This window comes from Nicotiana attenuata, chromosome 3 (genome assembly GCF_001879085.1).
Source record: "Nicotiana attenuata strain UT chromosome 3, NIATTr2, whole genome shotgun sequence".
Taxonomy (NCBI): domain Eukaryota; kingdom Viridiplantae; phylum Streptophyta; class Magnoliopsida; order Solanales; family Solanaceae; genus Nicotiana; species Nicotiana attenuata.
In genome coordinates this window covers 32,172,176-32,185,318 of record NC_031991.1, presented here as the reverse complement: position 1 = coordinate 32,185,318, position 13,143 = coordinate 32,172,176, and the positions used below count along the sequence as shown (strand labels likewise).

Sequence of the window (13,143 nt, the reverse complement as noted above, 5' to 3'; positions counted from 1 at the left end):
TTAAATTTTATTTTCATAAACTAAATTAATATAACTCCAATTTGAACTCTAAAGTTCCTTGAATGGCTTCGCATGATCTGATCTATGCGTTGGCAGCTGATTTCAATTAAAATTTGAGTAATTTTCCAAGTTCCATCTTTCTATTTTGAGTTTATTGGCTTCTGAATTCTTGCATGCTGCATTTATTATTCTTATCTCATCTATAAGTGTATATATCCACATATTCTTCCACATGACAAAACCATACATATCTTCCGTTTCCAGTTTGAGAGAATCGAAAGAATGGCTTCCAAGTATGCTAAACTTGACATGCCTCATGCAATTTGCGTACCAGCTCCTGCCCAAGGTCACATCAATCCAATGTTAAAGTTAGCCAAAATCCTCCATTACAGAGGCTTTCATATAACATTTGTCAACACTGAATACAATCAGAGGCGTCTCCTTAAGTCTCGCGGTCCTGATTCCCTCAAAGGGTTGCCATCCTTTTGTTTCGAAACCATCCCAGACGGCCTCCCACCATCTGATGCTGATTCAACTCAAGATATTGTTTCTCTGTCTAAATCCCTTACCACTACTTGTTTAGTTCCTTTCAAAGAGTTGCTTGCCAAGCTCAATAATACTTCTTCATCCAACGTGCCACCCATTTCGTATATCGTTTCTGATGGTGTTATGAGCTTCACTCTAGCTGTTGCTCGAGATTTTGGCATCCCTCAAGTTTTCTTTTGGACCCCAAGTGCTTGTGGTTTATTAGGTTATATGCATTACTGTAACCTTATTGAAAAAGGATACATTCCACTTAAAGGTATACATGTTTTTAAATGGTCTGTTTCAATTGCATATGTTTTTTTTTAAGTATGTGTCTCATTACATTCTTTTTCTTGTAGATAAAAGTTATTTGACAAATGGGTATTTGGAGAAGACTTTGGATTGGATACCAGGCATGAAGGACATACGTCTGAGGGATCTTCCAAGTTTTATTAGAACTGCAAATCCAGATGATTATATGATTAAATTTCTACTCCAAGAAACAGAGAGATCCAAAAATGCTTCAGCTATAGTTGTCAATACATTTGAGCCATTAGAGAAGGAAGTTCTTGAATCACTTCAAACACTACTTCCTCCAGTGTATGCCATTGGACCATTGCATTTGCTTGAGAAACATGTTGATGACAAGAATTTGGAGGAGTTAGAATTAAATCTTTGGAAAGAAGATCAAAAGTGTGTAGAATGGCTAGATTCCAAGGAACAAAATTCTGTTGTTTATGTTAATTTTGGAAGCATTGCTGTTATGACTAAGAACCAACTTATCGAATTCGCTTGGGGACTTGCCAATAGCCAGATGGAATTTTTATGGATCATAAGGCCTGATATTGTATCAGGGGAACAAGCAATTCTACCATCCGAATTCTTGGAAGAAACTAAAGAAAGAGGGATGTTAGCAAGTTGGTGTCCACAAGAACAAGTCCTTAGCCACCCTGCAATAGGAGGTTTCTTGACTCACAGTGGATGGAATTCGACTCTTGAAAGTATTAGTTGTGGGGTGCCAATGATTTGTTGGCCGTTCTTTGCAGAGCAGCCGACTAACTGTTGGTTTTGTTGCACCAAATTGGGAATCGGAATGGAGATCGACAGTAATGTGGAGAGGGACAAAGTTGAAAGTCTTGTGAGAGAGGTCATTGCCGGAGATAGAGGCAAAGAGATGAAGAAAAAGGTATTGAAATGGAAGAAATTGGCTGAAGAAGCTGCTACAAAAACAACAGGATCTTCTTATGTGAACATAGATAAAATTATCAACGAAATTCTCCTCAAACATTAGGCGTTAATTATCAATAGGTTATTGATTTTTATCTTTTCCAGTGTTGAAATCTCGTCACATCTTTTATTCCTCGTATCCCATCTTTCCTAGTACTGCAACTTGTGATCTAATAATGAAAAATAAAAATATCCTTTGCTACCTCAAGGTCTCTCTTGGTCCCCACAAGATTTTATGCCGCCCAAATTTTCTCACGTGACATAAATAGAGTCCCATAATTACCTCTCTAAATTTGTTATTGGCATTTGATGGTGAGATATGCAAGAGGGAAAAAGTATTATTTATCGAGGATTATTAAAAGGGCAATAAGAAAGATATTTAGTCAATTGTAAGCTAATAAAATATCACCCGACATTATAACAATACTCATTAAATAATAAGTAATGCAATAACTATAAGGAATGAACAAAAAGAGAAAATAAAACAATGAAAATATAAAAGGATAATGCTTAGCTTATTTGAACTTGAGATGAAAAATAAAGTGATAGTAAGAATTTTGTTTAAATCAACATGATAATATGCTCAAAAAAGATATATTATGATCTGACACGTTTAGTATTCTTTAATATTGACTGCAAACCGAAAGTAAATGCAACTACTAATATCTAATGGCTGGATTGACATAGATATAGAAAAAGAAAATAAGTTAATCTACTATGAAATTTGGGAAATAATTGTATGTCCTGCTTCTTAATTAATATCTAATGATTATCAAATATTTTTATCTGAATGGTTTGAATGTTTAAGATAATTTGCACCTATTCTAATTAACTCAAATCATAATTTGACATGGTTTGTTTTTTGGGTTTTGTTAATCAAAATAAAAGAGGTGTGAATGGATAATGGTGGGAAAAGAAATGGAGGAAAATGAATCTGATTACCCAAAAGGTCATCTTATGTTTTGGAACACGATTTCGTATTTCGAGGCCTTCAAAACCTCATTTTATTTCTCCTTGATTTGTGTGAGCAGTCCGGGCGCGTTTCCGAAAAGCTTTTATATGGAAAATTGATGAAATAATAATTTTTTACCTAAAATATTGATTTTGTTGACTTCGGTCAACGTTTTGAGTAAACGGACCCGGACCCATATTTTGACGATCCCGGTAGGTCCGTAGTAAAGTATGGGACCTGCGTGTATGCCCGGAATCAAATTCCGATGTCCCTAGCTCGAGATATGAATTTTTGATTAAAATTGAAAGATTTAAATTATAATGGTTTAAAGATATTTGGTAAAATTTGATCTTGTTGGTATCGGGTCCGTATTTTTGTTTCGGAGCCCAGTACAAGTCCGTTATGATATTTATACCCTATCTGTAAAATTTGGTTAGAATTAATTTGACGTAATTCGGATGTCCGGTTGAGAAGTTAGAAGTTTTAAAACTTTCTTGAAAATTTCATTCAATTTGTTGCTAAATTCGTAGTTCTAGGTGTTATTTTGGCGATTTGATAGCATGAGCAAGTCCGTATGATATTTTTAGACTTGTGTGCATGTTTGGTTTAGAGCCCCGAGGGCTAGGGTGAGTTTCGGATAGGCTTGGGGTGTCTTAGACTTAGGAAAATTCTAGTTTTCTGCAGCTTCAACACTTGCTGGTTTCCTTCTTTGCGTTCGCGGTGCTACTCACGCGAACGCGAAGTGTAAGCTAGGCTAGGGATGGATTCGTTCTACGTGAACGCGAGGCTTCAGTCGCGAACATGGAGCACTGTGGGGTTTGCTCTTCGCGAACACGACCGGCTTGACGCGAACGCCTAGTGTATTGGAGGTGGGCTGGGAATCATCGAGTTGTTCTACGCGAACGCGGGTCTAGGTTTGCGAACGCAAAGGTCAGGGGGGACAGACCATCACGAATGCGTGCAATTCTTCGCGAACGCAAAGGCCTTTCTGACCGCTGTGCATCGCGATCGCGATGAAGACCTGTCCAGTGATTTTCAAAACAGAACAAAAACGGGACTTCTTCCAAAACTTCATTCTTCATCACTAGAACTCGATCTAGGGCGATTTTTGAAGAGGGGATTCAACACCAAAACATAGGTTTTCACTCTTTAACTCGTTTTCTTCACTTTTCATCATCACCCATTGAATTCCTAGTCCTAAATCTTGTTCTTGAAGGGTAGAAAATTAGGAATTTTGGGAGAACTGGGGATTTTACAAATTTGGGGATTCAGACCTCGACTTGGGGTTGGATTCCGGAATTAATTATATATTTGGGCTCGGGGGTGAATGGGTGAATGGGTTTTAGTCCGAACCTCGAGTTTTGACCAAGCGAGCCCAGGGTCGGTTTTGACTTTTTGGGAAAAATGTTGGGAAACTTATAATTATATATTGGAATTGATTTCATTAGCGGTAATTGATGTTATTAAGTTGATTATGACTAGATACGAGTGGTTTGGAGGTTGAAACTAGAAAAAAAAACGGTAATTGAGTAGTGAGTGGCTTGTGGATCGAGGTAAGTGTTGTGTCTAACTTTGACTCGAGGGATTTTGGATCTCCGACTTAATTGCTATGTGAAGAATCCATGTGTATGGCGTATAGGTAAGGTGACGAATACCTATGCGCCGCCAATTTAGTTGTTTTGCCTGTTTTCTTCCCATTCATAATATATTGTTTCCTGCCTTAACTGCTACATATTTCACTAGTATTTGCATGCTTAATTGCTACATGTTACACCTTGTTTTCATTGTTGAAGTTATTAGCTATTTCGTAGTTTCATTGTCTCATGTTATTGGCTCAAGTCGGTTATCAGTGTTTTATGGTATATTTTGGATTGGTTTTGCTGAGTAGTATAATTTGAGTGAAGCTTCCTAATTGTACAGGTTTCCGTTTGCTTTAGTTTGAGTTTTAAATATTGTGGAGAGCTTTGAGCTAAATTGTGAAATTCCCGTTCTTATTGTGTGATTGGTACTAATATGGTGGGATCGGGTTGCACGTCGCTACAGGAGGAATACGGGTGTTATATTGAGGAGTAATAAGGGTGAAATGCTATTATATGGTGGGATCGGTTGCGCGCCACTACAGAAGTAATAAGGGTGGTATATTGAGGAGGAATAAGGGCGAATCACTATTCTACGGTGGGATCGGGTTGCACGCGCAACAGGAGGAATAAGGGTGGATTGATATACAGTAATAAGGGTGAATAGTCATATTGATATTGATTATATGGTTGGATCGGGATGCACGCCGCATCAGTTTATGTATTGTTCTTCTCCTGTGAAGTTATTCTGTAGTTTTGCATTTCACATAAGGATTGGTTATAGCTGGGTTCTGATGAGATAATTGAGTTCTATATTCGTTCCTTGAAAGTTACAGTTTTGTTTTGTCCCGTTCTTCTTTCTGCGTTTATTATACATTATATGCAGGTTTTATTGTAATTGCCCCGCCGTAGCCTCGTCACTACCTCATCGAGGTTAGGCTCGGTACTTACCAGTACATGGGGTCAGTTGTATTGATACTGCAGTCTGCACTTTCTGTGCATATTTCTGAACAGGCAGTGGCTGATTGAGAGGTTGGCTTCAGGTTACACAGTGTGGAGACCCAAGGTAATCCTGCTGACGAGCGCAGGCCCTGGCGTCCCCTTCTACCTCTCTACATTACTGTTTTACTTTATTTTCAAAACAGTTGTACTTTGTTTCAGACTGATGTTTGTGGAAAAATCATAGTATGTTCATGGATTGTGACACCGGATTCTGGGTAGTAGTAGTAGTAATAGTTGTGGTAATAGTTTATTAACAAAGAGGCTTGTTACTTACTTCCGCAATTATTTATACCTGTTTTGGTTCGTTTACATTTAATCATTGAAACGTAATGGAAATTGATTAATAAAACTCTAACGTTCGCTTGCCTAGAAAGCGTGATATTAAGCGCCATCACGGTCCCGATGGTGAAAATTCCGGGTCGTGACAAGTTGGTATCAGAGCACTAGGTTGCCTAGGTCTCAAAATTCACGGACAAGCTTAGTAGAGTCAGAGGGATTGGTACGGAGACATCTGTGCTTATCCCTAGAGGATACAGAGTTTAGGAACAATTTCACTTCTATTCTTCTCTGTCGTGCGATTTGATCTCTCAATGCTAATTGAACTCTCTACTCTTGTTCCTTTGCAGATGGCGAGAACACGTACCGCTTCATCAGCTGAGCAGCAGCCAGAGCCCCCAGTGGCAGCTCCTATGAGGGGCAGATGACGAGGCCGAGGCTGGGGCAAGGCTCAGCCTAGAGCTCGAGCAACAGCACCAGTGGCGGAGCCTCAGGTAGAGTTTGATGAGGAGGCTCCAACCCAGACCGTTGCAGCAGGGCCAGCTCAGATTCCAGAGGGGTTCATCGCTACCCCGGTACTTCAGGATGCTTTGGCCCGTCTAGTGGGCCTTATAGAGAGTGTTGCTTAGACCGACATATTCCCTGTATCACCAGACGTCTCTCGGGCTGGGGGAGGAGCACAAACTCCCGCTACCCACACTCCGGAGCAGATGGCTCCTCAGTTTCAGACTCCAGTAGCTCAGCCCATTGGGGTAAACCCGCCGGGTGTTGTAGTACATACCGATGATGGGTCATCTATGTCTTATATGGCTATGTGGAGATTGAATATGTTTACCAAGATTTTCCCAATTCACTATGGCGGTACATCTTCAGAGGATCCCTAGGACTATCTGGACAGTTGTCATGAGGTGTTACGTAACATGGGGATAGTGGAGACCAGTGGGATCGACTTTGCTGCATTTCATCTGTCAGGTTCCGCCAAAAGATGGTGGAATGATTTTGTGTTGACAAGACCAGTTGGGTAGCCTGATTTGACTTGGGACCAGTTCTCTTAGCTATTTCTCGAGAAGTTCCTTCCTGTTACACTGAGAGAGGACTATCGCAGGCAGTTTGAGCGTCTCAGCAGGGCAGAATGTCCGTCAGTCAGTACGCGATCCACTTTATTGATTTGGCTCTTCATGCTCTTCTTATACTTCCTACTGAGAGAGAGGGTGAGGAGGTTTATTGAGGGACTCTCTTAGCCTATCAGATTGCAGATGACTAAGGAGACAGGGAGTTAGATTTCTTTCCAGGATGCAACCAATGTGGCCAGAAGTGTTGGAATGGTTCTATCTCAGGGGAGTGGTCAGGGGTCTGACAAGAGGCCGTGTCACTCCGATGGATTCAGTGGGGCCTCATCTGGAGGTCGGGGTACTTTTGGTAGGGGGCATCCTCCCAGGCAGTTTCATTCAGCACTTCAGATGTCCCATGGAGCTTCAGGGAGTCGTGGTCCTTATGTACCTCCTTCAGGGCAGCCAACTTATAGTGCACCACTAACTCCTATCAGAGCACCTCCTCTTTAGAGTTATTATCGTGGTCAGTCAGCTTGTCAGGGTCAGTCTCAGTTTCCACAGCCGCAGTATTAAGATGGATGTTTCGAGTGTGGTGAATATGGGCATATCCGGAGGACCTGTCTGAGATTAGTGGGCATTCCACCACAGCAGCAGGGTTCTCGTGCCATGATTTCGGCACGTCCCGCTCAGCCAGCTAGAGGTAGGGGTTAGGGAGCCAGAGGTAGAGGTTAGGCCGCTAGAGGTGGAGGTCAGGCCGTTAGAGGTGGAGGCCAGGCTGCTAGAGGTGGAGGCCAGCCAGCAAGAGGCCATCCCAGAAATATGATTCAGAGTGGTGGGGCCCATCCCCGCTGTTATGCTTTCCCATCCAGGCCTGAGGCTCAGTCATCCGATATCGTTATCACAGGCACTATTTCAGTTTGCAATAGAGATGCTTCAGTTCTATTTGATCCAGGGTCTACATACTCCTATGTGTCATCTTACTTTGCTTCATATTTAGTTGTACCTCATGATTCTTTGAGTGCTCTCGTGTATGTCTCCACACCGGTGGGGGTGTTGTAGATCGTGTCTATCGTTCGTGTTTGGCTATTATTGGGGGTCTTGAGACTAGCGTAGATCTCCTACTTATCGATATGGGTTGATTTCGATGTTATTTTGGGGATGGATTGGTTGTCACCTTATCATGCTATATTGGACTGTCACACCAAGACCGTGACCTTAGCACTGCTGGGGTTTCCTCGATTAGAGTGGAGGGGGACTCATGGTCATTCTACCAATAGGGTTATCTCTTATATGAAGGCTCGGTGTATGGTCGAGAAGGGGTGTTTGGCTTATTAGGCTTATGTTTGTGATTCTAGTGCGGAAGTTCCTTCCATGGATTCTGTACCAATTGTTTGGGAGTTCCCAAAGGTATTTCCTGCAGACCTGCCAGGGATGCTACCCGACAGGGATATTGACTTTTGCATTGATTTGGCTCCGGGCACTCAGCCCATTTCTATTCCGCCATACTTTATGGCCCTGCCAGAGTTGAAAGAGTTGAAGGAGCAGTTGCAAGATTTACTTGATAAGGGCTTTATTAGACCCAGTGTCTCGCCTTGGGAGGCACCCGTGTTATTTGTAAAGAAGAAGGATGGATTGATGAGGATGTGCATAGATTAACGGCAGTTAAACAAAGTCACCATCAAGAACAAGTATCCATTGCCGAGGATTGATGACTTATTTGATCAGCTTCAGGGTGTCAAGGTATTTTCAAAGATCAATTTGAGGTCTGGTTACCTTCAGTTGAGGATTAGGGTATCCGATGTCCTTAAGACAACTTTTAAGACTCGGTATGGGCATTATGAGTTTCTGGTGATGTCATTTGGGCTGACAAATTCCCCAGCAGCATTTATGGATTTGATGAACCGGGTGTTCAAGCCCTATCTGGATTCTATTGTGATTGTTTTTATTGATGATATCTTGATCTACTCCCGCAGTCGAGAGGAGCATGAGCAGCATCTTCGGGTCGTTCTTCGAACTTTGAGAGACATCCAGTTATATATGCTAAGTTTTCAAAGTGCAAGCTTTGGTTGAGTACAATTGCTTTCTTGGGTCACGTTGTATCAGCAGAGGGTTTTCAGGTGGATCATAAGAAGATCGAGGCAGTCAAAGACTGGCCTAGACCCACATCCACTAAAGAGATCCGGAGTTTCTAAGGATTGGCAGGTTATTTTCGTCGGTTTGTGGAGGGGTTCTCATCTATAGCATCCCCGATGACCAGGTTGACCCAGAAGGGTGCCCCGTTCTGATGGTCAGACGAGTGTGAGGCGAGCTATTAGAAGCTCAAGACTACTTTGACTACGGCACCGGTGTTGGTATTGCCCACAGGTTCAGGGCCTTATACAGTATATTATGACACATCTCGTATTGGACTTGGTGCGGTATTGATGTAGGGTGACAAGGTTATTGCATATGCTTCACGGCAGCTAAAGATTCACGAGAAGAATTATCTATTTCATGACTTAGATTTGGCAGCCATTGTCAGCGCGCTGAAGATTTGGAGGCACTATCGTGTCGTGTGAGGTATTCGCGGTTCATAGGAGTTTGCAGTATTTGTTCAAGCAGAAGGAGCTCAATTTGAGGCAGAGGAGGTGGCTGGAGCTATTGAAAGACAATGATATCACCATCTTGTATCATCCCGAGAAGGCCAATATGGTGGTCGATGCTTTGAGTAGGGAGTCAGATAGTATGGGCAGCATTGCGTGCATTCCAGTCGGTGAGAGACCGCTTGCATTAGATGTTCAGGCCTTGTCCAATCAGTTCGTGAGGTTGGATGTTTCTGAGCCCAGTCATGTTTTAGCTTGCACAGTCGCTCGGTCTTCCTTGCGTATCAGGGAGCGACAGTATGATGACCCGCATTTGCTTGTCCTTAGGGATACAGTGCGGCACGGTGATGCCAAGTAGGTTACGGTTGGAGATGATGGAGTTTTGAGGATGCAGGGTCGTGTTTGTGTGCCTAATGTGGATGGACTTCATGAGTTGATTCTAGAGGTGGCCCACAGTTCTCGGTATTCTATTCATTCGGGCGCCGCTAAGATGTATTAGGACTTGCGGCAGCATTATTGGTGGAGGAGGATGAAGAAGGATATAGTTTCATATGTAGCTCGGTGTCTAAATTGTCAGCAAGTAAAGTATGAGCATCAGAGACCTGGTGGTTTGCTTCAGAAGATAGAGATTCCTGAGTGGAAGTGGGAGCGTATCACTATGGATTTCGTTGTTGGACTCCCACGGACTCAAAGGAAGTTCGATGCAGTTTGGGTTATTATGGATAGACTTTTGTGCATGTTTGGTTTGGAGCCGCGAGAGCTAGGGTTAGTTTCGGATAGGCTTCGAGATGTTTTAGACGTACGAAAATTCTGGTTTTCTGCAGCTTCAGCACTTGTTGGTTTCCTTCTTCGCGTTTGCGATGCTTCTCATGCGTACGCGAAGTGTAAGCTGGGCTGGGGATGTATTCGTTCTACGCGAACACGAGGCTTCGGTCGCGAATGTGGAGCACTGGGGGGTTTGCTCTTCGCGAACACGACCATCTCGACGCGAACACATAGTGTATTGGAGGTGGGATGGGAATCATCGAGTTGTTCTACACGAAAGAGGGCTTAGTCTCACGAACACGAAGGTCAGGGGGGACAAACCATCGCGAACGTGTGCAACTCTTCGCGAACGTGAAGGCCTTTCTGGCCGCTATGCATCGCGGTCGCGACAGGTCTCTCGCGAACGCGATGAAGACTTGTCCAGTGATTTTCAAAACAGAACAAAAACGGGACTTCTTCCCAAATTTCATATTTCATCACTAGAACTCGGTAGGGCAATTTTTGAAGTGGGGATTCAACACCAAATCATAGGCTTGCACTCTTTTACTCGTTTTCTTCAATTTCCATCATCACCCATTGAATTCCTAGTCCTAAATCTTGTTCTTTAAGGGTAGAAAATTTGGGATTTTGCAAATTTGGGGATTTAGACCTCGGTTTGGTGTCGGATTCCGGAACTAATTAAATTTTTGGGCTCGCGGGTGAATGGGTGAATGAGTTTTGGTCCGAACCTCGAGTTTTGACCAAGCGGGCCCAGGTCGATTTTTGACCTTTTGGGGGGAATGTTGAGAAACTTATAATTATGTATTGGAATTGATTTCTTTAGATATAATTGATGTTATTAAGTTGATTATGACTATATACGAGTGGTTCGGAGGTGGAAACTAGAGGAAAAGTGGTAATTGAGCAGTGAATGGCATGTGCATCGAGGTAAGTGTTGTGTCTAACTTTCACTCAAGGGATTAGGAATCCTCGACTTAATTTCTATGTGAAAAATCCATGTGTGTGGCATATAAATGAGGTGACGAGTACCTATGCGCCGCCAATTTAGCTATTTTGCTTGTTTTCTTCCCGTTCATAATATATTGTTTCCTACCTTAACTGCTGCATATTTCACTAGTATTTCCATGCTTAATTGCTACTTGTTAGACTTTGTTTTCATTGTTGAAGTTATTAGCTATTCCGTAGTTTCATTGTCTCATGTTATTGGCTCAAGTCGGTTATCGGTGTTTTATGGTATATTTTGGATTGGTTTCGCTGAGTAGTATAATTTGAGTGAAGATTCCTAATTGTACAGCTTTCCATTTGCTTTAGTTTGAGGTTTAAAATATTGTGTAGAGCTTTGAGCTAAATTGTGAAATTCCTGTTCGTATTGTGTGATTGGTGCTGATATGGTGGGATCGGGTTGCACGCTGCAACAAGAGGAATAAGAGTGATATATTGAGGAGTACTAAGGGTGAAATGCTATTATATGGTGGGATCGGGTTGCGCACCGCAACATGAGTAATAAAGGTGGTATACTGAGGAGGAATAAGGGTGAATCACTACTGATGGCCCAACTGACTTCACTTGGTGGCCCAACTATCCCAGGCCTAAGTTGTCTCCTTGTTCGCTACATTCCATCCCCCTTAAGAACCCAATCCTCTGTCTTCTCCCTTTATGGATCAAAATTGGGAAATTGAGATTTCAGAAATGAATAATCTTCCCTGGTGACTTCTTCAGGCGACAAATTAGTCCACTGTACCAGGACTTTGGTGACTGCACGATTTCCTTTCTTGACCATTCTTCTATCCAAAATGGCAAGTGGCTCAATGCGGATTGGACCCTCTTCAGTACAGAATGGGGGATCTTGAGCTACAAAAGTTTTGTCACCCACCTTCTTCTTTAGCTGAGACACATGGAATATTGGGTGGATTTTTGAGTTTTGAGGAAGTTTGAGCTCATAAGCAACCTTGCCTATTTTGCGCACAATTTGATAGGGACCATAAAACTTGGCTAACAACTTCAAATTCTTCTGCACTGCTACTGTGGATTGGCGGTAAGGTTGCAACTTCAGAAATACCCAATCCCCCTCCTCAAAGGTCCTCTCACTTCTTTTCGAATCTGCATAAAGCTTCATTTGATTCTGAGCCTTGGATAGGTTGTCTTGTAGTATGCGATTCAGTAGCTGCTTTTCCTTCAAGGCTTGACCCACTGAGTTAAGCTTGCTCTGGCCAATTAACTCAAAAACTGGGTAGGGGTGGATCACAGCCATATAGAGCCTTAAAAGGAGTCATGCCGATGGCTGATTGAAAATTGGAGTTGTACCAAAATTCTGCTTGTGGTAACCATTTGCTCCACTCTGATGGTTTGTGGCCAGTCATGCAACGGAGATAGGTTTCCAAGCATCTATTGAGTCTCTCCGATTGGCCATCCGTTTGTGGGTGATAAGCCGATCTTGGTTTCAATTGCACTTCTAGTCCTTTAAATAGTTCTCGCCAGAAATTGCACATGAAAATAGGATCTCTATCCAACACAATTGAGCAGGGAATGCCATGTAGTTTGCATACGTTATCAAGAAACAACTGGGCAAGTTGAGGGGCAGTATAGGGGTGGGTAAGGGAGAAGAAATGGGCATACTTAGAGTATTGATCGATGACCACCAAGATTGAGTCGTTGCCATGTGATTTGGGTAAACCACTGATGAAATCCATTGCAATGTGTTCCCATGCTCTTGATAGAATGGGTAGGGGTTGCAACAGGCCGGGGTAAGCCACACTTTCATCCTTGTTCCGTTGGCAAACCTCACAATTTTTGACCAATTCTTTGACATCTTGCGCCAACTTAGGCCAATAGAATATAGTTTTAATTCTTTGGTAAGTGGCATTTGCGCCTAAATGGCCTCCCCAAGCCGATGTATGAAACTCAGAAACTAGTTTGTGCCTGAGTTGAGAATTGCTCCCTACCCAAATCCTCCCTTGGTGGTGTAGAATTCCCTGTTGCAATGTGACTTCCAAGTTTCCAGTAGGTTGAATGCTCAATTGTGCAATGATTGCTTAAACTTCTGTATCATTTTCACAGCTTTCAAGCACTTCAACTACCCATCTTGGCTGTACTACTGTAATGCCCAAACATTCTGCTCCTTCATTTTTGCTTGGACAAGGCATCAGCAGCCACGTTTTTCCACCCCCTTTTCCCGAAAAACTTGA

At 42.5% G+C, this 13,143-nt stretch overlaps 2 protein-coding genes across 2 annotated transcripts; one reads left to right on the top strand and one right to left on the bottom strand.

Moving 5' to 3' along the window:
- LOC109224588 (7-deoxyloganetin glucosyltransferase-like) lies at window positions 244–1,910 on the top strand. The gene is made up of 2 exons (XM_019389138.1): window positions 244–802; window positions 885–1,910. Exons 1-2 carry the CDS (start codon window positions 283–285, stop codon window positions 1,814–1,816), a joined length of 1,452 nt encoding a protein of 483 aa, XP_019244683.1. The 5' UTR covers window positions 244–282; the 3' UTR covers window positions 1,817–1,910.
- On the bottom strand, window positions 11,613–12,209 carry LOC109224260. Its single transcript, XM_019388848.1, has one exon. It carries the CDS (start codon window positions 12,207–12,209, stop codon window positions 11,613–11,615), a length of 597 nt encoding a protein of 198 aa, XP_019244393.1.

Coding starts and splice junctions, on each gene's coding strand:
- LOC109224588 (XM_019389138.1), top strand. CDS start 283: ATGGCTTCCAAGTATGCTAAACTTGACATGCCTCATGCAATTTGCGTA. Junction 803..884: donor AGGATACATTCCACTTAAAG/GTATACATGTTT, acceptor TTTTTCTTGTAG/ATAAAAGTTATTTGACAAAT.
- LOC109224260 (XM_019388848.1), bottom strand. CDS start 12,209: ATGGCTGTGATCCACCCCTACCCAGTTTTTGAGTTAATTGGCCAGAGC.